Genomic DNA, 24,527 nt, shown 5'->3' on the forward strand with positions numbered 1-24,527 from the left:
ATGGTCTTGTGTATGATTCCTTCGTAGGCTAGGAGGGATGGACTCGGAAAAGATGAAATAGAAATGGATTCGTGTCTCTGTGGTGTTTATATCTGTATATTATCACGACTCCATGTTGGTGTAGTATTTTGATACACTGTTTCATCCATCATGAGTATTACAGCCTGTAATTACTGGTACATAAAACGTAACAAATTATAACACATCCAACCCAGTCCAGTCCAGTCCAATCGATCTTACACTCCCTATTATATCCTCTACACCTCCTCCTCCTCCGCCAACCTCTCCCTCACCAACCTCCGCCGCTCTATCTCCTGCCTCCTCCACTCATCATCACTAACATCCGGCATCTCCAACGTCTCATTAAACACGCTCCCCGGCTGCACCATCTCCGTCCGCGTCTCCCACACATCCGTGCTCGACAGCCGTCCCGGCGCAAAGTACTTCGCGTACTCCTTTTTCCTGTAATGTGCCCGGATCGCTTCCTCTTTTTGCGGAGAAGAGAGCGTGCGTGCGCGCATGCAGAACCAGAAGTCGTCCCAGTGCTCCGAACACGTGCGTACGTTGCCTTCCCGGTATACGGACGTCCATTGCCCCCCGAGAGAGTTGCAGTGGAAGGCGGCGTCGAAGGCTTGTCGGCAGGACATGCTGGTTGGGAGGAGGGCTTCGGAGAGCGGGTCTAGTTGGGTGGGAGACCATTGTTGGGTTGAGGTTGAGGTGGAGGGGGAGGGGGTGGATTTTGTGGCGCCCCAGAGGTAGTTGGACCATGATGAGGAGGAGGATGGGGATGAGGAGGATTGGGAAGGAGGAGGGTCGGATGAGGAGGAGGGTGGTGCTGGTTGAGCGGGCTCGGCGGGTTTGCTTTTGCTGCCGAATTCTTCTTGCAGCTGGGCCATGAACTTGGCGATTTCGGGGTCGCTGTACTCGGATTCGGCTTGTTTTGTCGGTGATGAGGGTTTGGGAGGTTCTGATGACGGGTTTGAGGTTGAATTGGGACCCTTGGAGGGAGGGGATGGCGATGATGACCACATCCAACCCATCTTGTTTATTGTGTGTTGTGTATGTCAATTGGAACGCTGAAGAATTCGTAGGTATGGATATTGGCACTCGAGCAATTGAATTGATGCCTTCGTCAGAAACGAGGGAATAACTTCTGAGGAATATAAAACGATAAAAGGCTCAGAATAGTCGAAGGTCGAAAAGGCAGGAGGGATCAATGCGGGGGATTAACAGCGACGCGGGGTGCGGTATCAGTATCGTAGCATTTGGTCCGTGATATATTTCCTTGAAGGTGATGCGTTTTTTCGGTTGACCAATGACAAAGTCGCTGATTACGGACCGGATTGTGGTATGATTAACCTCTTACGGACGTACGAAATGGTCTGATACTGTGACCTCGGATATGCAAGGATTCGACAATCGAGGATACTTTGGGGAATTCGTATAACCCGTTGTACCTTGATATCCTCGTCGATTGCTCTTTCTCTTTTCCCTTACTTTAGACTTCAAGCTCTTTCCGGCGAAATATGTAGTGTGGCTTGACCTTTGTGGCACAGTTGTCCCTCTTCCCCTCCAATTGTGGCTACTCAAATACGCAAAGCTACCCGAAATATCCACGATGACCTCATCGGCCTATAGGAAATGAGAAGAGCTAACCGAGCACTAATACCAATAAATCCTTACGCAATCTTCAAAATATTCTTTTTTTCTTGCTTCCTATATCCTATAACCTATAAGCATGGGGTACTGCTTTGAATTTACTGAACAATGATCTCACGATTCGCGAGTTCCTGCCCCAGGAACTTGCCTGGCTTGAGAACTCCAAGCTCAATCCTTAGGTCTAGACCCATCGTCACCCCACGTTACCAGCTAAGATGGACCCCAGCACTGAGAGCTTGGGAAAGTACCACAACGGGGGAAGGGAAGAGTGGACATATCGACGCAGCCCCGAATGAGTCTATTCTGTGGATCGATAGTATGATTGCCTATGATTGCCTATGTTCATGTTCTAAGTTTGAGTAAATGGCTGATCACATCATGCAGATTTGTTTCCCCTGAAACTTTCCGGTTTGTTACGAGCGCCATGGAGGGGTCCTGACGAAGATCTCTCCAAATTGATGGAGAGATTTGAAAGCTCGTCTCTAGGTTTACTTGATCCAATTAATCTAGTCAAGCGTGCCATTCCTGAGACAGCTCCAGTCAAGATCACGGAAATACTACCTCGTCTGAAGGATGGTGGTGCATTTGTCAAATTCACCTATCCATCCAACGTATCTGTTCAAGAGATCGAAACAACTATCACTAAATCTCTAAAGGAGAAACCCGTGAAGCCAATTTTTAGCCTTTGGAGAGGGGTTCAGGCTGGATTGGTCCACGGTATCCCGTGGCTAGAGGATCTACATAGATTCCCTAACGATCGACTAAGGGTTGAGTTTGTCCCCAAGGTTCCCGGTGAACAAGCAGTTGAACTATCACAAGAGACCTTGTACAGCTTATTCCGTAAATATGGTAAGATCGCTGAGATTAGTTCACAGCCGTGGGATTCTAAGGTCCTTCCACGATATTCCTATGTCGACTTTGCCCTAGTAAGAGATGCCATTATGGCACGAAATTGCTTGCATGGCTTCATCGTACCGGAAAATCTTGGTGGAGGCAAGCTAGGGACAAAGCTTCAGATGTCTTATGAACAGCGGACAAAGCCACATCGGTTCTGGGAGTGGATATCAAGCCACCCGAGAATTGTTATTCCTGTTGTAGTTGCACTACTGACTGGTCTCACCGTTATCATATTCGATCCAATCCGATCATTCTTCGTCAAAGCTCACGTCACTCAAAAATACCGCCTCAGCAACAGCAGAGTGTACAGATGGCTTCGACAACGAACATTTGACATCTTGAGTCTCAAAAAGGAGAAAGCAGATCAGGCAGGGTTGAATGCACTTTGGACTCACCGGAAAGACTTGATCGATGAGATCCAGAAATGGCTCTTGGAAACCACTGGGACCTTCATTGTCGTCCAAGGACCTCGCGGTTCTGGCAAGGAAGAACTAGTGCTAGATCAAGCTTTGAAGGGAAGAAGCAATGTCCTTGTCATCGATTGTAAGAAAATCGTAGAAGCTAGGGGCGAATCAGCAACGATCAAGAACATGGCTGCCTCCGTTGGTTACCGTCCTATCTTCTCCTGGGCGAATAATGTTAGCAGCATGGTCGAACTAGCTGTACAGAGTACGACTGGTGTAAAAGCCGGTTTCTCCGAGACCTTGGAATCGCAAATCCAGAAGATCCTACAGACAACTGCCAGCGCCCTTACAGAAATCGGTGTTTCCAACCGCAGCAAGAATGATTCGGATGCTTCACTCGCTGTTGACGCTTACCTCGAAGCACATGCCGAGAGAAGACCTATCGTCGTGATCGACAACTTCCTCCACAAAGGCGACGCTAACACCATCGTCTACGAAAAGATTGCCGAATGGGCCGCTGCTCTCGTCCAGTCTAACATCGCCCACGTCATATTCCTAACCAACGACACCTCTTACTCGAAGTCCCTCTCTAAGTTCCTACCCGACCGCATCTTCCGCCAGGCTGCCCTCGGTGATCTCTCCCCTGACGTCTCCAAACGCTTCATCTTAAGCCACATCAACAACGACGACGACCAGCCTAAAAAGGAAGACACAAACGAACCCACCGAAAAGTCACCTCTAATCCAACCCGACCTAACCGACCTCGACGCCAGCATCGACATCCTCGGCGGCCGCCTAACAGACCTCGAATCCCTAGCCCGTCGTCTAAAAGCCGGTCAAAGCCCCAAACAAGCCGTCGCAGAAATAACCGAGCAATCCGCGTCCGAGATCCTCAAGATGTTCCTGCTCCCCGGCAAAGCCACCCACGACGGCGAGCACGCCTGGTCCGTAGAACAAGCCTGGCACCTCGTGAAATCGCTCTCCGCCACCACCGCCAGCGACGGCCTCCGGTACAACGAAGTCCTGCTGCACAACACCTTCGCGTCCTCGACCACGGCCCCCGACGGCGAGTCCGCGCTCGAAGGTCTCGCGAACGCGGAACTCATCACCGTGCGCAGCGCGAACGGACGCCCGGGGTGCATCATGCCCGGGAAACCCGTGTACCAAGCCGCGTTCCGGCAGCTAGTGCAGGACAAGGCGCTGGCCGCGAAGATGGATCTTGCAGTTTTGACCGAGCTCGTGAAGGTTGAGAGCAAGACGATCGATAAGGTGGAGGGGGAACTGGCGTTATTGGGGGCGTTGCCGAAGCAGCCGCGGGAGACGGGGCCAAGGGTGCAGTATTTGCTGAGTAAGTTGGAGGCGGCGCAGAGACGGATCGAGGGGTTTGAGAGGGAGATTGGGGCGTTGAAGAAGGTTTTGGGGACGGAGTATTAGGGTAGGTACCTAGGTCCTAGGTAGGAAGTGGGCTTGATGGATGGGGTTTGTAAAAAGCAAAAATCGATAAAGGGGTTGGGGGGTTGGGAAAAGCAAAAGGGGGGGTGATGAGGGCTGTTTTATAGGTATATGTACGGATGGTGGGTTAAAATGGCGGTAGGCAGGCAGGAGGGGGGTTGGTTGTAATAATTCGATACCCAACTCAAACTCATTACTAGAGTCAGGTATACAATGACTTGATCACATTTTACAACAACGAACAGACGAGTTCATACTCGGAGCAGTCTTAGTCCGGACTCGTCACCCATCTACATCTACTCTAGTCTTAAGTGCATAAAACACGTAGCAAGCAAAAACCACCAGGAAGCAGAAAAAAACGTATGAGCTGAGCAAATGAAGAAAACTTTTAATTTGGTATCATAGATAACGACCAACAACCACGTACAGTAGGTAATTTCGAGCAGGAAGCTCTCAACCCTTGCCAGCCAAGCGAGAAGCGTTCCCTACCAATCTAGATAGGGCGGAAAGCAACTCCTGGCGTAATAGATACACCTAGAAAAAAAGCCCATCCATACATCCCTACACCCTTCAACTCCATCTGGGAAAGAGCAAAAATCTTTGACGCCGGGGGAGGTGTGTGTGGTGTGTGTGATCGGCGGGAACCCGCATGAGCGGAAAAAGGAATAAGCAGTGATGATGACGATGATGCAATGCCGCCTTAGGTATCCGAGACATACAGGATTCGAAACCGCCCCGGGCGACCGGACTCCTTGACATTATAATTTCGGGAGGTAATAAGCAAACAAGCAGGCAGGTAAGCGATGCCGTCCGATTCTATAGGAAATCCCTCTCCTTGTTCCATTTCGTGACTACGTAGAGAGAAATATGTGATGGCTGCGCTGAAGGCTAGGTCGACAAGGAAGACTATTCTTGCGTCCCTTCGAAGCCTTCCGGCATAGCGGCCATCTCGCAGCCTTGCGCGAAGAAGATTCGTGCTGGTATGGGGCTGTCGTTTAATATACTGTAGTGGTTTCCTAAAATTAAAACAAGTTAGCACTTCCGTCCGATCTCCGAATAAGCATAATTTCAAGATAAAGAATCAACATACCTCTAGGAACGAACCACATGCCACCCTTGCCGATCCTAAACTCCGTCTGCGCGACCGTAACCTCCACACTACCGGAGTGCACGAAGAAAACCATCTGCATCTTCCGCGAGTTCTTCGTCCGCTTTTCCGCCCCGGGTGGCATATCCACGATACCCGATCCGAAGAACGGCATCGTCAGCGTCTTAGCAAACCGAAACGTCGCGTCCTTGATATCCTTGAGCTGTATGGCCGCCTCCGATATCGCCAGCTCTTCCTCTGCCACCACCAAATCCCCGTCATCCGGTTGGGCTTCTTGGTCCGGCTGCCAGAATATACATTCGCCGGTCACGCGCCCGGGGTCGTACTCCCAGTCGTCGCGCTCCACATCTTCCTCTTCTATTACGGATGGGCGACCCTTCTTTGCGCCTCCCTTGGAAGGGCGTCCGGGACGACGTTTTCGTGGTTCGGTATAGCTATCGGTTTTGCGTATGACGCCTGCTACGCTTGGTATTACGAAACGCTGTTTCTTGTCTTCGAAGATATCCTGTCCCGCATCATCGTATATGACACGTTCACCCTTCCAATATTGTATGGGCCGGTAAGAGTGACGGCCTGATCGTGTAGTGCGCATGTTATCTTCCTCTTCGCGATGTAATGTGACGAGTCCGCGACCTTTGGGAAGAGGAGGACCGCGTTGGACGACGGGTTCGTCGACACCTATTCCAGATGATTTCCTTTTGCGACCTGGCTTCCCTTTCTCCTTTGTTGCGGTTGGCTTCGACAAAGCAGCCTTAGCCTCTTTCTTGTCGTTTCGTTGGCGCTTTGTCTCCCTCTCTTCGACATTGTTCTCCTGTTCTTCTTCTCCTTGTTCCTCGACGTTGCTGCTCCCTGAATTTCTTTCGGATCTTCTTCGCTTAGTAGGTTGTTCCGCGGGTTCTGGTGATTTCTTCGACTGTGCTCCCTTCGCCGGACGTCCGCGTTGCTTTTTGGCGGGCTGAACTTCGGCTTCTATACTTCGCGCAGACGCTGTTGAAGAATCTCCCTCTTCCTCTTGTACAACAACAGGTGACTTTGGTTTGCGGCCTCTGCGCTTCTTAGTCGGTGGGGTAGGCTCTAGTTCCTCTTCTTCAGGCTCCGGCTCTGGCTCGGGTTCTATAGGAGCGTCGTCTTGATCTTCTTCTAAATCCATGTAGTCGCCGCCAGCATCAACACCTTGCATATACTCCTCCAGGCCTTCGTCTTGCTCTTCATCCCCTTCTTCCTCCAGAGGTGGGTTTCGTCTGCCCCTTAAAATAGCATCGTCTTCCTCGTCAGAATCTTGGGTTCGAGAATGACCATTGGTAAGTTTTCCAGGCCGGCCTTTCGCGCCGTTCACTTTCGAGGCGCCATTTACTTGAGGGTTCAATCTACTTTGAGGACCCTTGGAAAAGTCTAGTCTTCGGTTGACCGTTTTTGAAGCGCTATGTTCGGGTGCGGTGACGATAGAACCTCGAGCAGGCGAGGAAGTAGGCCCTAGGTGCGGATTTTGGCGTGCTGGTGACTGTAAGTGTGTCTTTAGAGGAGATCTGGCGCGTGGTAGCGAGGGGCGATTGTGACGCTGCCTCATGATTGTAGCTGGTCCCATTTGAGATTCTATTATAGGAGATCAGTGAGCAAAATCAGGGATGGAGCCAAGTTTTAGATCATGCGCGGCTTACCATCGTCGATTTCCATAGTCTGTTCCTCGTCGATCTCGTCATGGCCCCGTCTATTAATTCCATTGACCGTGACGTTATTGACGTCTTTCTCGGGCGATGAAAATAGTGCATCGACATTTTCAAAGCCATGTTCGTCGCGTTCGCGCTCTGCAAGCGTAAGACCCGTTTTCCTACGACCTATACATCAGTTTCGATTCAAATCGGCTAAGCGCAGTATCGTAAATACCTTCCCTGTTTTCCTAAATCGTAGACCGCTTCGTTTTGCGACTGCGTGGTGCGCCGCTGCGACGACTGTTGCTTCGGCGGCATAGCGACGGCTGCTAGCGGTAGCGGTACGGTATCCGGGTCAGTATAGTTTATCAATTGGTCGAGCGACAATTAGATAATACGGAAAGTTTCGTAGATGTCGATGAGGGGCGCATCTAAAATCGAATCCGATAAACGCGAAAGTAAATAGGGAAATAAGAAAACCAAGAATTATGGGCGGGGAATAGCGTTGATGTTTACTTTCTCGATCACTTGTGCCTTCCCGGTTGTTGCCAATGATTGACTGCACGACCCTACCAGTTTTTATGGAGCGGATCTCTCGTACGCCTTTTGCCATTGGCTAAAATTCCCGAACATTAAGGTACTGCGGTACTTAGGTATATACTAGAACGCGCTTGGCAGCTACCCACGCGTTTTCTAGAAACAGCTTCGACTTAGATTTTTGACATTCTGCCTCGATAATTCGGTTTATATTCAAGTATCGGTGTACAGAATACTCAGGCATCTTTAAGCTACTTGAATTATATCCTTAACTCAGAAACAACGACCCTTCCAACACCAATTCCTCAAACAACATGGAAGATATAGAAATGGACGAGGGCAACATAGCCCTCGAAACCCCAGCAACCGACATCTTTGTACCGCCCTCCATCCACAAGCCCGCCACCCTCGCCGGCGAAACATACACACACTTCTCCCCCGTCCCCCCGTCCCTCCTCCCCTCAGACCCCTCATCCACAACAGACAAACCCCAAGCCGGAACCCCCTGCGTCCTCGGCGTCGACGAAGCCGGCCGCGGCCCGGTCCTCGGCCCCATGGTCTACGGAGTCTTCTACCTGCCGCTAACCTCCTCCGACACCCTCCTCAAAGAAACCCACCACTTCGACGACTCCAAAGTCCTAACCGCCACCGTCCGCTCCTCCCTAATGCAAACCCTGTGCACCCCCTCAACAGACCTGCACTCCACCTGCGGATGGGCCGTATCGTGCCTCTCAGCCCGGGACCTCGGAGCCAACATGCAGCGACCCAGCACCGCCGCGCCATACAACCTCAACGCGCAAGCGCTGGACGCAACGATAACCCTGATCCAAGGCGTCTTCGACCGCGGCGTCAACGTCCGCGAGATCTACGTCGACACCGTCGGGCCCCCGGCATCCTACCAAGCGAAGCTCGCGCGCGTGTTCCCCACGACGCGGATCACAGTGGCGAAGAAGGCGGATAGCCTGTACCCATGCGTCAGCGCGGCCAGTGTGTGTGCGAAGGTAACGCGGGACGCCGCGTTAGAAACGCTGTATGAAGCGCGAGCGTTAGCCGGGTTAGCGGAGAAGGGCAACACGATCGCGGACGAAGAGGAGGCGGAGGAGCTGAGCTGGGGGTCGGGATATCCGTCTGATGTGCGGTGTGTGACGTGGTTGCGGCGGAACATGCACCCCGTGTTCGGGTGGGGGCCGGAGTGTCGGTTTAGCTGGGGGACGGCGAAGAATATGTTAGAGACGAAGGAGGGTGTTAAGGTCGACTGGCCGGTCGATGAGGATGATGAGAATAGTCGGCTTACGGATTACTTCGCCGATAAGGATAAAGAGGCAGATGAGTTGGGGACGTGGTTTGGGACGCCAGCGGGCCTAGAAGCTTTTTGAGTTAAAGTCTGAAATGTTGGGATGATATTATCGCATGAGCATGGATCACGGTGTTTGGATGGGGTATTTGTTATAAATCAGTGTCTATTGATTAGGGAATTATCCGATGGGAAGTGCCTTTTACTACTATATCCTACCCCCCTATTGTTTTTATGAATGACACGCAATTCTACTAAAGATCGTCCTCATCGGCTGAGGCTGCTCGCGACTGCTTCTTGCCCCTGCTGTCTAGGGTGTCCATGCTGATCGAGTCGCTGTCCCGACCTCGCATTCCGATAGCTTGCCTAGCGGTATCGTTATTCGCGAGGAAGTCGCGGAGGCGCTCCTTGCCGATGTCGATTGCTTGGTTCCACGCCGCACTGCTCATCTGCATCATGGGGCCTAGGAGGTTGAGGCTATATGATATATAGAGACCGCCAGCCATAACGATGAGCAACATGAACAAAATAGGGTTGCGTAAGACTATTGAAAGTTAGCACAGCACAGTAATAGTTGTGACGGTTACTGTGTAAAGGGACTTACCAGCTAGAATCTCGTTCCACCCCAACACCAATAGTAATCCGTAGAAATACAAAGGGACTTGTGTAATTCCACCAATGGCACTTCGTTTGGCCTCCAAATATACGCCGTCGGCAGTCTTCTTGAATCGGACTACTAGATCTTGACGTTTGGCTTCGCTCAGAACGGTCACTTCTTCTTCGAAGCTCTTTCCATCTTCTTCGTCAATACCACCAATCGGTGCAAGATCGTCCTCATCCTCCGGCTCCACACCAGGAGGTTGATGGCCAATAAACTCCTCTAGGTCTGGTGGAGAGGAAGTTGTAAGAAGTTTAAACTTGGAAAGGAGCGGAATGAGAGTTAGCGTTGATTCTCGAGCGCGCGTGTAGATGCCCTCGATATCATCAGCAGGTCGCCATATTCGAGGAACACCCGCTTCGTCGTAGCGGAACTTATCCTCGAAGTTCTCTCGAAGCTTTAGGAGGATGTTGCCCTCCATCACTTCTTCCTCAATTTTCTCTCGGAGTGCTACCCAGCTCTTCCTTCGAAGACGCCATAATCCGACCTGGACCTCTTCCTCGCTTGCTTCAAAACTCTTGGCTCTTTCTGCGAACCGACTCTCGGCATCCTTGACGATAGATGTAAAGAGGTTCCAGATACGATCCCAGAGATCTTTCTCGGTAGCTGGCTTTTCGCCGGTCTCGGGAGCTCCGGATCCTCCCCGCCCCGATCCTAGCTTGTTGAACTCGAGTCCGACGGAGTCTCCTAGACGAGATTTGACCCAACGTTCGACTCGAGTCGCCAGTCTTCGCATCTCTTCCTTTCGCAAGCGAGAGCTGACCTGATCGAGCTCCTTCTCAAAGAGGACATATTGAGGTTTAAAGTTGGTCCATGGCACGTCTGGAATTGCTAGACCCTGCGCCTCCTTCCTGAATATCTCTAGAGATTTGACCTTCGCCGTTTCCACAATTTCAGCAAATTCGTAGGCGCCGCCGGACTTCTGACCCGCTTTCACGGCGCTGGATACATCATCGCTGAACGTAGTCACACCAGTTTTATGAAGAGAGGATAGCTGGCCCTGATACAGTGCTTTGAGACGCTGGTCGATCTTGGTCTCCAAGTCGGTTCGTTTGAGAGAGTAAACCTTCTTATGGTATCGACTGGCTTGTACTTCAAAGGACTTGACGCATTTTTCTCTAGTTGCACTACCCGTGCTACCGAGATTCGGCAGGACAATTGGTTTACCGCTACGGGTCGCATCTGCTTGCTGCTCCTCTAACGGGCTGATTGCTTCGTCGAAGGTTATTAAAACTTCTCGTGAGATCTCGTCACATCGGAACTGAGCTAGAAGTTCCTGCTGCGTTGGCAAATCAAGATCCTTGTTGTTCACGATCTGGTCCCAGATACCCTCTGCGTAATGAGAGAAACCGTCGGCGGGAATCCTTCGGTGGTATTCGGGCAAAAAGACGCCTCCCGCGAGCTCCTGTTCGCCATGTTCTAACTGAGTCTTAGAGTTCCGGTTCCCAGCGACGAACCTGCCTCCCAAGTTTTTGACCTCGCTTTCGAATTTATCAGGTTGTAAGATTTTATGGGGTAGCGCAGCGAATGCAAAGTCGAAGTAATCTTCTATACGCGATTTCTCATGACCGGTGGGCTTAGAGATCGAGGACCAGATCTTAGTGAGATCTTGAATTAGGGTGTTTCGAAGATTCGACAGGGGAGTGTGACCGATGTGGTCGCGGATGACGAAGAACAGGAGGGATCTGGGCGTAGATCTAGATGTGCAACATTAGCCTTGTCCTCAGCCCGGGGTATCCGCTCGGTCCCTTTTAGACTTACTGTTTATCCTTCAAGAATAGTTGGAGATTGACTTCGAAAACAGTTTTCAATAGACCCATGTTGGCTCCCTGGTATAATCCGACTTGGTGCTCCCAGATGTTGACGATAAGCACTTCACTAGTTGCTAGGGCGAACAGTGCACTCTTTCTTTCGAAATCCTGGTCTTCACCCCTTTCTCGGCCATCGGTACCCTCTACGTCCATAACGAGAATGTTGTCGGCCATAGACCCCTTTTTGTTCTTTGACATCCATATTCCTTTCGTGGTTTGACGTCGTTCACTTTCGGACATTACATTGAACTCGGTACCAAAAAGATTGTTGAGAAGCGTAGATTTGCCAGTAGACTGGGAACCGAAGACGGATATTAGGTGGTAGTTGAATCCAGCATCAGCGACGTCGGTTGCATGTAAGTAAGAATTGATGTTCGAACTAAAAGCGCGTAGGTTAGCGACAACGGTGTCGAGGACAATGCGACAGTTGGTCAGATCGACGAATAGCTATAGCAAGACAAGGAAGCTTACTTGAACTCCTTATCCTCATCAATAACTTGAATGCCGTGCCCATATTGAGCTTTGGTCGGCTTGTCGCCGACAGACGAAAAATGACCGTTCATGTTTGAAAAAAGGCTATTAAAAGAACGATCCGAAATATGTACAAGTTCCAAGTTATCAATCAAGGGAAAAGATGGCCATCTCCTAGCATCATTCGAATACGAAAGCAAGGAAAGAATAGGGATTAATAAGTTGTGTAGGTGTAGAAATGACAATTCGAGGCGACAAGGATCTCCCTAGTCAAGACTAACCTTGAACCTTTATATAATCTGATTGGACAACTCAATTCAACAGCTGTTAAGAACTCTAAAAAACAGTGACAGGCGCCACTCTGCCAGTGGCACATGCACCAATGGAGGGAGCTTAACGGAATAAATGATGTCAGCTGGCTAATGCACATGCACAAATGTAACTATTCGATAACCACCACCAACTCGACCAACCGTCACATATGAGTTGTTTTCAGTTAGCCAATATTCATGTAAATGTAATTATCAGGTTTGCCAGCTCAACAATAGAAGCTAGAAACCAAACGTACCTAGGTGCATATCAGAAACAAATCAAAAACATCAATAACAAGTTACTACGTAATTCAAACTGTTCAGATAAGTAGGACTCGTCTTCCAATGAATCGTCTTATAGTCACACCATGTTTCGTTGTCTCTGAACACGACGCAGGAACCAACAAGAGGTAGACATAAGTATTCGATATGAATTTCAGCAATGCATCACAACTATGGGTATAAACATAGGTCCCTCTACCATCAAGCCACGTTGATATTCTCCTTTGTTTCACCCAACTCTTCAGAATCAAAACGCCAACTAAGAAGTCAATATATGGCACATTAAGGCGACAACCCAAAGTTGGATTGGTCACCCCCAAACTCGTGTTATATTCTGCTTAGTCTCTCTTAGCGAATCTTGCTAGAGCCGGGCCAAGCTCAACCTCCTTCTCCTTTTGCTTCTGCTCCCGCTGTTGAAGCTGTTCCTTCCAGAGTTCTTCAACCTTCAGCCGCTTGTCATCGATGATATTCTTGGCTCGCTGCTTTCTCAGGTATTTCCGTAGTGCACTGTTCTTCCCGCGAGCCCTGTTTCTAATTTCTGTTTCGATATCCACTGGTTTAGCGTCGAGATCTTTCTCCGCTTGGCGCTGCTTATCGGAACGTAGATCCAGATTTCCGATAAAGTTCGGATCCAACGCGATCATCTCGGGCTGCAACTTGTTCAGCAGCGACTTGACCTCGGTTTCTTGTCGCTGTTTGGCAGTCTCGAATGGATTTACTTCGAGAGCATCAAAGTTGGGTTCTCCTGCACCTGGTACAATGATCGACGAAAAGCCCTCGTCATGGCCCAATCCGAGAATATCCTCGAATGGACACCAGCGAACGCGTTCGATGCGCTTCCCTTCACCGCCCCAAGCCATGTACGGACTTTGGACCTTTTCCTGCTCGGCTGCATGCTTTGAATAGAGGCCCTTCCAAATGGTCGTTTTCGTTCCCCACCCTACTGCAGTCAACCCTCGATCTGATATTGCAATAGATGAGGCCGGCTGGCGCGTAAAGTAGTTGTTGACCTCCTTGAACATTCTTATATCCCATACAGCCATCTTACAGTCTTGTCCCGCCGATACCATGTATCTACCTTCTCTATCAATAGCCAAAGATCGGACAGGTCCTTTGTGCGCTAACAGCTTCACCAACGGCTCGGGGGAGTTCGGAGACCACAATGTGACAGTCCCATTTTGGTGTCCAGTATGCAAGACTGCGTTGTAAGGATTTTGGGCGAGAGAGACCGGGGCCCCAAGTTTTGTTGGTATTTCTGTCACGAGTTGACCGGTAGATACGTCTTGATATTTGAGGAAGCCAGACATGCCCTAATCTCGTGGTCAGTAATTATTGAGCCAAGCGTAGTACAGTCAACAAAACTCACCAAAGTTGCCAATAGGAAATGGTATGGTAAGAATTCCATATGGGTCACTTCTTGGTGTTTCCTCAAACAATGGACTTCGACTCCTTGACGGTCATATATGTAAACGTGCTTCTTCTGCGCCACAGCAAAAAACTGGTTATTATGAAGCCACTGTACGTCTCGGACGGTTTCTCTAAGTTGAAGTTCGCATCCGAGTTTTCCTTCGCGCCAATCCATAGTAGCAACATGACCTCTACGTCCTCCTAGCAATAACTCTCGGCCGGTTCGCGAATACTCGAAAACGTAGGGTCCAAATTGATCAAGTTTCAGTTCGAATCGCTTCTTTGCTGACTCGGCAGAGACTTCGTCCTGTATATCATCCTGTCGCACTCTGTATGTTCGTTCCAATTCGTGTTCGGGCTCTAAGAAACCGCTGGTATTCTCGAGAAGTATTTCGGCATCTTTCGCCTTAATCGTAGCCTCTTGATATTTGTTTTCAAGGGACTTGAGATTGCTTCGCAGTTTCTTATCCTTAATTCCCTTAACATTGACTTTTTTCCCTCGCCCGTAGTCTCGTTGCGCCTCCTTTAGTCGCCGACGTTTCTCTCGCTCTTCTTTCGAAACGAGTTCCGTTCTAGTTCGCTTGACAACACGGGCGTCATTGTCGAATTTCGTCTTGCTCGACTTGTCGACAGGTGTAGTATCGACCTCCATCTTAGCCCCTGAATCTATTATTCATGAGGGGGCGATGCGCGACGTGTAAGAAGTAAAGAATTGAAAGTTTGTAATTTGCAAGTTCAATATTGTAAGATCGACCAATGAATGCCAAGCTAAACTTTCGAGAGACATCGAACTTTCCCAAAAATTTCTGAGGAAAGAGACGATAAGCTGATAAGAATCTTATCGGTGGGTCTGTCTCCGATAAGCAACGATAACCACAGGAAAAAAACATTGGAAATATTACGATAAAGATTCGCATTCCAAGCCCCTCTGCCCCTCCAAAAATTCGTCAATTTGAATCAATTTGAGTCAACTTGAATCATCGGCGCAGATCCTGTAAGATCATACAGGCATTACGACCAACGAACAACAACGGGGTAACGGCACTACACATCCTGGCGACTCTACCTTTTAGATTTAAGGCTGGAGGCGACGTTAAAATGCCTTCAGCAGTAGCAAGTCATTCTCACCGGCCGACTACGAAAGTCTTGCCCAAGTCTTTCAAGTCTAAGAAAGCCACCAAAGGCGCTTTGCGAGACCAAGCCAAAGGCAAAGTACCCAACGAAACAGGCCAACGAAAAACTCCTCATCAACAAGTCATGTCTAAATTCGACCGTCGCAATCAGGCAAAGCAGCGCCAGCTAGCCAAACACAAGGAACACCAAAAGGAGACTTCAATTTTCTCTGGCCGAGATTCTGCGCCAAGAATAGTTGCAGTTGTTCCATTGTGCGCCGACGTCAATGTCACTACCGCTATCCAGAGTCTAAACAAAAGTCTCGATATCGAATCCGAGGTCACCGAAACCAGCTTCCGAGTACCCGTCGATCGATTCAAGCAAAAGCTGCAATATGTACCGGTCAAGAGGGACCTCACAGCATCTATGGATGCGGCAAGAGTGGCAGATTACGTCGTATTCGTGCTCTCTTCTGAGGTCGAGGTTGACGCTTTAGGCGAGCTTATCATCCGAAGTGTTGAGAATCAGGGCATGTCAACACTATTCACAGCTGTACAAAATTTGGATGCAATTCAACCCGCAAAGGCCCGCTCTGATGTTGTCAAGTCGCTCGCCTCATTTATGACACATTTCCACCCAGGGCAAGAAAAGATTTATAACCTCGACTCAAGACAAGAATGCTCTAATCTTATGAGGTCACTTTGCACGACAACACCAAAGGGTATCCATTGGAGGGACCAACGGTCATGGATGCTCGTTGACGGAATCCAGTGGCCATCCACTGAAAATGAATCAACAGTGTTAACTGGTGTCGTTCGGGGAAAGGGGCTGAAGGCTGATCGCCTGGTTCAGGTTGGAGACTGGGGAACCTTTCAAATCGAGAAGATCACGGCCGCACCACTCCTGGTTAAGAACAGGAAAGGCGACGGGATGATCATAGAGGAGTCAGAAACCGATAATATCCTAGAAATCCCCGACGAGGATCAAGATGATCTTGCCGACTTAGCACCAGAAGAAGTTATGATGGATGATGCTGAAATGGAAGGAAATGTGGAAGAGCCTATAAAACAAAAGGGTGTTTTGTTAGACGATCATCACTACTTCTCGGAAGAAGAACGGGAAGAGTATACTATGCCGAAGAAATTACCCAAGGGAACATCGTCCTACCAAGCAGCTTGGTTCTTAGACGATGTTTCAGATTCCGAGTCAGAGCTAGATGATCAAGAAATGGAGGACGCGCAAGACGAGAACCTACCTGCAGCACCGGAAGACGGTATGGAGGGTATTGCGCATAGGGAGCCTACCGAGGCTGCCATGTCGGAATACCCTCAGTCAGAGATGTTTGTTGAACCAAACGAGGACGATGATGCTGCACAGCTAGAAGCATATCGCTCTAGGAAACGCGACGAGGCAGAAGACGACAAGGAGTTCCCTGACGAGATTGAATTACACCCCAATGTTCTTGCTAGGGAGCGTCTAGCGAAATATCGAGGCTTGAAGAGCCTGAGGACAAGCCCTTGGAATACGGACGAGGACCGGCCATTCCAACCAGATGAGTGGTCGAGATTATTACAAATCTCCGATTATCAATCTTCTCGAAACCGCTCATTGCGAGAAGCCCTCGTTGGTGGAGTCGCCCCTGGCACAAGGGTGCATATTCACCTTAAAGACGTCCCTAGAGATTTAGAGAAGTCATACACGCCTTCACAACCAATCACACTCTTCTCTCTATTACGACATGAAAATAAGAAGACATCTTTGAACTTCGATATCACCCACAAGGAAGACTTTGAAAAGTCTATCAAGGGCAAGGAGGAGCTCATTGTTCAATGTGGCCCTCGACGGTTCGTCATCAACCCCTTATTTTCGCTTCCCGGCAACACCGAGAACGATGTCCATAAATACTGCCGATACCTTCACCCCGGCCAGTCTGCCATCGCAACGTTTATGGGTCCCATTACTTGGGGGTCTGTGCCGACGTTATTCTTCAAACGGACAACCGGGGAAGATGGAAACGGCCTTCCCCTCCAGTTAGTAGCAACAGGCACCGCTCGTGCACCTTCAACGTCTAGGGTCATCGCAAAACGTGTCATCTTGACTGGCCATCCTTACCATATTCACAAGAAGGTCGTTACCATCCGGTACATGTTCTTCAATCGGGAAGACGTAGAATGGTTCAAGGCATTGCCGTTATGGACGAAGAGAGGTAGAGCTGGATATATCAAAGAGACACTTGGTACTCACGGGTACTTCAAGGCAAACTTTGACGGAAGAATCAACCCGCAAGATGCGGTTGGCGTTAGTCTTTACAAGAGGGTGTGGCCGCGGAACGCCATTCCCTTTACCGGGCCCCTCTTGGAAGCGGGAGCTTCGGTATCGCAAGACGAGTCTATGGGTGAGGATATACAGTAGACATGCAAATATAGATAGAGCATAAGCATGTCGGCTTCCGGTCACCTATAAAAGACCAAGAGGAGCACGGCACATGACTTTGGACGTCACAATCGTTCGGACTATTACGAGATAAATGATAATGGTTTTGATCCTACCACCGTTTAGCAACATGTTTCTCTAAGTGAAGATTTGATTTCTTGGTATCATAATATTTTATAAGTTCGCCTCTCACGAGTCACCTATAACCGTAACCCATCACGCCAACGCCTCTAGCCCAGCCGTAGGCTTCGGCCCCCCTCTCGCCTTACACACCTCCTCAGCACCACTCGCCTTCCACGCACTCACAATCAAATTCACAATATGATCAACCCCAACCCCCTTCTTCACCTGCGCGAACACCGTCGGTCCCCCCTCCCGCATCTTCCTCGCATCCCGCTCCATAACACCTAAATCCGCCCCCACGGCTTCCGCTAAATCCGTCTTATTCACCACCAGCAGATCACTCTGCGTTATCCCCGGGCCCCCCTTCCGCGGTATCTTGTCCCCGCCGCTCACGTCAATCACGTAGATTATGAAGTCCGCGAGTTCTCGGCTGTAGTTTGCAGCCAAGTTGTCGCCTCCGGATTCGATGAGGAGCAGGTCGGTCGAGAAGGCTACGTGCAGGTCTTCGAGCGCCGCGAGGTTCGCGGATACGTCTTCCCGCACGGCGGCGTGTGGGCACCCGCCTGTTTCGATGGCCCGGATCCGCGAGGCGGGGAGGGCTCGGTGACGTGTTAGGAATTCGGCGTCTTCGCGCGTGAAGATGTCGTTGGTTACGGCTGCGAGGGAGTAGTGCTCTCGGAGGGCGAGGCAGAGGGAGAGCATTAGGGCGGTTTTGCCGGAGCCGACGGGGCTGGGGGTGTTAGTTTTATGGTGCGTGTTATGGCTATTCTTGCCCTCTCTTTATGTCTCTTTCTTAATGGGGTACGGGTGTAGAGCTTACCCTCCTATACCGATGGTGAAGGCGCGCTCGTTCCAATTGCGGCCTTCTACGATGGGCATCTCACGCCCCAGGAAGCTCCCGGGTCCGTCGAGGATCTCGTGCGAGTGGCCATGCTCGGCGGCTGAGAATTCGTGGGAGTGGGAGGCATGGCTTGTCAAGCCGCCGTCGTGCGAGTGAAATGCCATTGCGGGGTCACTGAAATTTTAAATTTGTTTAAGGGTTGTTCAATGTTACAGTGGATTGAGTTGGTTACTACCTGTAAGTAGTTGGTATAACTATTCTATGAGAGACTTTCTTCACTTTTCACTCAGGCACATGACCCCCAAGACAAGGCTAGAATACTTGCTCACCAGAAGGCGTTACTAGCTTCTCTTTCTAACATAATCTATGAATATGATAGGTATCTTATCGGTGGTGCCCAGGTGAGGGGCAGTAGATCATCTCCGTTGTGGAGATTTGGAGTTAGATCTAAACCCCACTCCTGAGATCTATGTAGAGAATACTTCCAGTCAGTATCATGGTTTATGATGGTTTCTCTATTCTCAATAAATTTCCATAGAAGATATCGTTCTCGATAGGTTCGTATATCGAATCCTACCATTTTAGAAGTTTTAAGAAAGAGTTTGAGTCGAAATATTGCTAATATCTGTCAAGAGAGACCTCACATGTGAATGTCTATGTTGTATGAGCTACTCTATAGCGGGGCTTTTCATTGGTTTGTCGCTCCCATTGCAGCCAGCTACATATACTAAACTTCCAAACGATTTGTCAACAACCGCCTAGCGACATCAGCATTCACAGGATGCTTTTATCTCGATTGGTCTAGTGGTCAGGATACCTGCTTGTCATTGAACAAGTACGCAGGTGGCCGGGGTTCGATTCCCCGATCGAGAGCTTAACAATTTCACTTTTTGTCCTGTTCTAGCACAATTATACTTTTACAGCCCAGTAACTACCAGTGAATGCTCCTTCTTTCTTTTGTCGAGAGTAGGAACTAAGGTAGTTGAATATGGAGATGGAGCTTCCCTTCTAATAGAGTTGATCCGAACATGTTGTCACTTTCTCTTAATCTTAATTTGGCCGATTGTTTGAATTTCTGCGCAACGCAACAGTTATTTCATCATCTATGAAAATTTTCTCTTCCTCAAGTTAGGGCCGACTCGGTCAATTACCAGCCCTTTTACACTTGTCACGGCTGCAAACCTACTGCGATATTCTAGACAAGTTCTCACGGGCCACGTTTACCTGAAGAGGCTCTTCCTTTCCTATTATATCGAACTACCTCCGACAATCATTCCTGATTTAGCTATGCGACTACGAATTAAGCTATCATCTTTGTGTTCGCTGTCAATATTATAGCGACTAAAATCTTATTGCTGCGATGTTCGTATTATAGATCAGTGTTCGGTATCATCCGGAACCCCGGCTCTTCAACACTCGGTCCGTAGATCAAGGATTGTTTGTCGATCGACGATGCTTAAAAACTCCGAATTTGTCATTCTATACATGCCACGGCTGGTACGATACTACCGTCGATGTTTCTAACCTGGTGATAGTGTATCATTCTTCGAGCTCTATTTGTAGCGCGGATGATACACGCGATGTCGAATTGTCGAATTTGACTAGAACAAACAATAACCATCTCAACTTGGAACCTCTCGCAATTACTCCATTTTCGTATTAATCAAGCCCACAAATGTGCGTCTTTGGCTATTCGAGTATGCATTAGGTAAGAACTATCTTTTGGAGATAGTCACACATACATAACATAAGTCATATCTAGTTGTCAGCGGCTAACCCCTAGGTCCCTACGACCCTAGAACCTTGGAATGTTCTTCGCGATGTATTGTCATCCGTGCTCATGCCTAACGGGATCTACATACATATAGCAAGGATATCGGCTTAATAAAAGTATGGTTTGTTGGCGTCCGTGGATCAAATCTGTGAGGATAAACTTGGCCGTGGACCTGACAGAGAGCCTCTTCAACTTATCCCTGCTTAAATTATCCTACCAACCTACCAAATCATCCTTAATACCAACTTATCATTCGATAGCGTCGTCTGATCATCATGTCTGGCGTCAAAATATAAATACCAGATTCTCGAACGCCACGGTTCACTCGCTTTAGCTCATCGACGGTTAGAGTGCTTACCTAGTATTTACAGGAGCTACGTGTTTAACTCAACGTAAAAGTTCTCCTCAAAGTGCGCAATCGCCAATGGACAAGAAGTCGAAGACTCCTCAATATTACAGTTTACTTCGAAGTCGTGGTCATTGATTGGTATCCCTTCTGCAGAGTTACATAGCTTTTATCGCTAGCAGGTCTCCAGCAGGACTCCAGCAGGATCTCTGCACGCTAACCTGCAGATTGTTGGTATGATTCGACGTATCACCCTAAACTGCCGGTTGGCGAGACCCGACTGTGGGCAAATATTGGTGAAAGCCAAGCATACGAGTGCACTGTACCTATCAATAGGCGCTCTAGGCCGAACAAGACTGGAACGTCTCCGGGTATGGGTATGATATCTCGACACCCGAACTCGATGAGCACGCTCTCATCGACCGAGCCGTCGTACGGTCGATGCGGTAGCTATCAAGAATCGACCTACCTATGTACGTACATACGTACATGGGATGCAACCAGAACGTACCGCCAGGGGCATGGCATCCCGTACCATACCCTGTAGTAGTACGGGAAGTGCAGATTAAAACACCGAGACCTTCTGGCGGAAGAAGGCCGATTCAAGACGTCGTGCAACTTCCTACATTAAGGACTAACCTTCGCAGAATTTGGAATGAGAGGGCGCTCTCCCCGACCCCATACTGGCTCAATTCTCCTCTCTTCCCCTTGGGGAAAAAGCCACTAGGGTACGTGCATAAGCCATTCGGCACGAACCAATATGCGATCAGAATCAGCTACATAGGCTGGGGTTTATGTACGACCAGGATCGATGACAAGGATTCAACCGCCATTGTCCCCTCCCACCCCATTCGCACGCCCCCCCATCTGTCTCATTTGCATTTGTTCATTGTTCATTGTTCACTGTTCATTATTACCTATCCACCGTAGAGCTTTCTCCTGCTCAAAATTCAAATACGTGCCTACCATGTGTCCATACCTACGCCATCCCAGCAGACCGCCTCCTTTGGCTCCTACTATGTATGGCTCCTACAGGAGACCGTTACACTGCATCACAGATCCAGAGACGGGTAAATTATGACACCAGAACTGCGTCTTCGGTTCCGCGTAACCCACGGGCCACGAAGGCTCGAAAGGCTCGAAGGTCGGAGTATCGTAGAAATTAAGGGCAACAAAGAGAACCGAGGTCACGCACTCGCCGGGAATCGTTAGTGTTTCCCTCCATCTTCTTTAGCAGCAGGTACCTACATACTCGGTGCAGCTTTAGCTCTTAGATTACGGTACTAAGTAGCTGAGGCTAACGAAGACCGATAGTCAAGTGACGGACCAGTCCCGTTCGCTACCGTTCACGGGTCCTGACGGGGTCCCTGTAGGGCCTGTACCACCCATGTTACCTTAAAAAGAAGCCTTCAACTCACTTGCCCGAGATGGGCGCGTTCTGCAGGCCTTGCCCCGGATTTTCATTTAAGAAGGGTCGACCTCCCTATTGTAGTATAAGATGGATCGCCTCGCCCGTCTCGCGGAGCCGATGTAACATACTTTCTTTAAAACCTAGATGCTGCTCGTGAAAGGTTCTCCCTCACATGCTTCCTGGATCTTTCCGCTACCTAGTTACTTAGTCTAATCTTGTCTTACATCGATTATCGCTGCCGTCTTGGCCTTAAACTCTGTGAGCAAGCAAGAGTCTCGTGAGAGAGACCACGCGCCACGCAGTATACGCAGATAAGAATTTGGCACATCCAATTTATGACAAGTTGAGATTTCGGATAGAGTAGAATTCTAGAGTCTAGAGTCTAGAATCTACCTATAATCTCACCCGACTTACGTACATCTCAAGGAAACCTTATACGAGCTGCCAAATCAAGTAAACTCCAAAATATTGAGTTATACATTCGTTCCATATTATTACGAGCTTTGATACACATAAGAATCTAGATCTGCTTACAGGCTCATCTTGTCGAGTTTACGCATCTTAAAAAGAGGGGGAGCATAATGCAATTTACCATGGGCCGTCCTACGGATGCCCGTCACCAGTCCGTGTCAACTAGACAAAGTGTCGTTAAACCGGATCCATACAAACAGAATATCATCAAACAGCATAGACACAAGTCGCAGCCCTTCGATCCCGATGATTTACGTCGACGGTTATACGTTGTTATCGCTGAACAAGAAGCGGCGAAAGAGAAGAGGAAAAGAAGAGAAAGGTTAGCGGAAGTAGGAACAGTTTCAACGCAGAGCAAAGACCACGATACACCTATAAGTCGACCAGAATCGACGAAGCCAGGACCTAACGAATCGAGTTTCGCGGCGAGGGTGACGAGGCGCAAATCCATGTTGTCGGATCCGCCTCCGCCTCCGAAGGAGAGCAGTATTCAACCACCCGAACCAAAGACCGGACGTTCGATGTCCAAATCGATCCAAGACAAGCTACGGCGGAAATCTGTAATTAAATCAGAGCCGCCACCAGCATCAAAAACAACAGACAAAGCATCACAAACACAGGCTCAAACACAACCACAACCACCAACTTACCACCATGTTCCCCAATCCGCAGCCGCGCAGTTCGAAAGAACAACAACAGTAAACGGCATGCGCGACCGCAACCTCTCACACAGCCTCTCCCAATCCGGCCTCAAACACCACGCCAAAGACCGCGCCTCGCCGGACCCGACACAGCAACAAAGCCAGATCGCCCTAGAGCGCGCCAACAGCAACAGCAGCAAACCACACTTCCAAAACCCCTTCCAAAACAACGCGCGTCCCATATCCGCCTCCTCGCACGCAGACCACGAAGACATCGCGCCGCATTTCCGACGACACAGCATCATCGGGCTAACGCAAGTCAAGATGCGGCGGCGCAGCAGCGCGATCGGGAATATTGCCGAAGACGAGTCTACGACGCAGACGTTCACCGTGGGCCTGCACCCGGTCCTCGGCGTGCCGATCGAGGTCCCCATCGACGAGATCTCGTCGGAGGAAACGCTCGCGGTTCCTGGGAACCCCGCGGACCATCGTGTTGATTGGACGCAGAGCGATGAGGTGGATGTTAAGCCGCGCTCGAGGATACCGCTTTTGAGGAAGGCGGATTCGCTTTGGGCGCTGAAGGGACGGCTGGGTGGGCGAAGTGGGAGTTTGAGTTTGGGGGGTGGGAAGGGGGAGAAGTTTGCAGCGGGAGGGGGGGAGAAGAATCGTGAGGAGGGGTTGGGGACGAGGTTTTGGAGGTTGGGGTTTTTGACGAGGTTTAAACGGTAGATGGAGGTGGTGATGGTGATGTTGGGGAGAGGGGGGAGGGAAATGGGAAATGGGAGGAGAGTAAAGGAAAGAAAGAAAGAAAGAAATTAAACTAAACTCTTACGATACTGACGAGTCTATACTATTAATGACCGAATCTAGTAATGATAGCTATACCTGGATGCGCGCGAGCATCTTTCTTTTGTATTTAGCTAGGCTGGTAGAGAGATTATTCGAATACCCTTTTCTACTACATTGGTCTTCTCGATGCAAGTTTTCGATAGTATGTTTGTCCTGAGAGTGATAGCTCTTCAAGTCGTAAACTCGAGTATGAGGAAATGCGTCATTTGGCTTCTTCAGTATTAACCCCAATCTCTCGCTCAGCTAGCCCTGGTCCAAGCCCTATCTAAATCAAGTAAAGCGCCGGTAAATCTTTTCCTCATTCGGGGCCGTTTTCTCTTACGATATAGAGGGCTAAAAGAGCGGGTTTGTCATCGGTAATCCACATCCAATAGCTGGCGCAGTGGCAGAGTGGTCTAATGCGTGTGACTAGAATTTCTAGAGTATCTCATGATATGTTATCACATCCCTTCGGGGGCGTCTGTTCGAATCAGGCCTGCGTCGAAGTCATTTTCTTTTTCTCTTTTTGTATATTTGTTATTGGGTATGTGGTAAAAGAGTTGTCTCCTTTTTTTTCTTTTTCTTTTTCTGTTTTTGCATGATATG

General features: G+C 49.3%; 9 protein-coding genes and 2 non-coding genes across 11 annotated transcripts; 6 read left to right on the top strand and 5 right to left on the bottom strand.

Moving 5' to 3' along the window:
* Positions 1-42: 42 nt before the first annotated feature.
* On the bottom strand, positions 43-1,517 carry GGS22DRAFT_164072 (uncharacterized protein). Its single transcript, XM_047961475.1, has one exon. The coding sequence runs from the start codon at positions 1,038-1,040 to the stop codon at positions 258-260; it is 783 nt and encodes a 260-aa protein (XP_047818510.1). The 5' UTR covers positions 1,041-1,517; the 3' UTR covers positions 43-257.
* GGS22DRAFT_145666 (RNA12 protein-domain-containing protein) lies at positions 1,405-4,452 on the top strand. Its single transcript, XM_047958874.1, has 2 exons — positions 1,405-1,975; positions 2,044-4,452. The coding sequence occupies exons 1-2, from the start codon at positions 1,768-1,770 to the stop codon at positions 4,392-4,394; spliced, it is 2,559 nt and encodes an 852-aa protein (XP_047818511.1). The 5' UTR covers positions 1,405-1,767; the 3' UTR covers positions 4,395-4,452.
* An 866-nt stretch (positions 4,453-5,318) lies between these two features.
* Positions 5,319-7,487, bottom strand: GGS22DRAFT_188887 (Mif2/CENP-C like-domain-containing protein; the record flags this gene model as incomplete). Its single annotated transcript, XM_047964776.1, has 4 exons — positions 5,319-5,428; positions 5,503-7,113; positions 7,179-7,348; positions 7,405-7,487. 4 exons carry the CDS (start codon positions 7,485-7,487, stop codon positions 5,319-5,321), a joined length of 1,974 nt encoding a protein of 657 aa, XP_047818512.1.
* A 379-nt stretch (positions 7,488-7,866) lies between these two features.
* GGS22DRAFT_145674 (ribonuclease H2 subunit A) lies at positions 7,867-9,168 on the top strand. Its single transcript, XM_047958876.1, has one exon. The coding sequence runs from the start codon at positions 8,021-8,023 to the stop codon at positions 9,080-9,082; it is 1,062 nt and encodes a 353-aa protein (XP_047818513.1). The 5' UTR covers positions 7,867-8,020; the 3' UTR covers positions 9,083-9,168.
* GGS22DRAFT_145673 (root hair defective 3 GTP-binding protein) lies at positions 9,169-12,221 on the bottom strand. Its single transcript, XM_047958875.1, has 4 exons — positions 11,941-12,221; positions 11,420-11,848; positions 9,605-11,355; positions 9,169-9,544 (listed from the first exon to the last, which is right to left on the bottom strand). Exons 1-4 carry the CDS (start codon positions 12,030-12,032, stop codon positions 9,255-9,257), a joined length of 2,562 nt encoding a protein of 853 aa, XP_047818514.1. The 5' UTR covers positions 12,033-12,221; the 3' UTR covers positions 9,169-9,254.
* Positions 12,222-12,654: 433 nt separating this feature from the next.
* GGS22DRAFT_145684 (BING4CT-domain-containing protein) lies at positions 12,655-14,611 on the bottom strand. Its single transcript, XM_047958877.1, has 2 exons — positions 13,900-14,611; positions 12,655-13,843 (listed from the first exon to the last, which is right to left on the bottom strand). The coding sequence occupies exons 1-2, from the start codon at positions 14,590-14,592 to the stop codon at positions 12,872-12,874; spliced, it is 1,665 nt and encodes a 554-aa protein (XP_047818515.1). The 5' UTR covers positions 14,593-14,611; the 3' UTR covers positions 12,655-12,871.
* Positions 14,612-14,877: 266 nt separating this feature from the next.
* On the top strand, positions 14,878-17,578 carry GGS22DRAFT_164083 (DUF663-domain-containing protein). Its single transcript, XM_047961476.1, has one exon. The coding sequence runs from the start codon at positions 15,039-15,041 to the stop codon at positions 17,463-17,465; it is 2,427 nt and encodes an 808-aa protein (XP_047818516.1). The 5' UTR covers positions 14,878-15,038; the 3' UTR covers positions 17,466-17,578.
* On the bottom strand, positions 17,579-18,774 carry GGS22DRAFT_164086 (urease accessory protein UreG). The gene is made up of 2 exons (XM_047961477.1): positions 18,430-18,774; positions 17,579-18,339 (listed from the first exon to the last, which is right to left on the bottom strand). Exons 1-2 carry the CDS (start codon positions 18,612-18,614, stop codon positions 17,703-17,705), a joined length of 822 nt encoding a protein of 273 aa, XP_047818517.1. The 5' UTR covers positions 18,615-18,774; the 3' UTR covers positions 17,579-17,702.
* A 466-nt stretch (positions 18,775-19,240) lies between these two features.
* Positions 19,241-19,323, top strand: GGS22DRAFT_t71. The gene has a single exon. It is a non-coding gene; the product is annotated as a tRNA-Asp (tRNA).
* Positions 19,324-22,068: 2,745 nt separating this feature from the next.
* On the top strand, positions 22,069-23,897 carry GGS22DRAFT_145727 (uncharacterized protein). Its single transcript, XM_047958879.1, has one exon. It carries the CDS (start codon positions 22,563-22,565, stop codon positions 23,820-23,822), a length of 1,260 nt encoding a protein of 419 aa, XP_047818518.1. The 5' UTR covers positions 22,069-22,562; the 3' UTR covers positions 23,823-23,897.
* A 421-nt stretch (positions 23,898-24,318) lies between these two features.
* Positions 24,319-24,425, top strand: GGS22DRAFT_t72. Its single transcript has one exon. It is a non-coding gene; the product is annotated as a tRNA-Ser (tRNA).
* Positions 24,426-24,527: the final 102 nt, after the last annotated feature.

This window comes from Annulohypoxylon maeteangense (assembly GCF_022496945.1).
Source record: "Annulohypoxylon maeteangense strain CBS 123835 unplaced genomic scaffold GGS22scaffold_9, whole genome shotgun sequence".
In the NCBI taxonomy this organism is placed as follows: Eukaryota; Fungi; Ascomycota; class Sordariomycetes; order Xylariales; family Hypoxylaceae; genus Annulohypoxylon; species Annulohypoxylon maeteangense.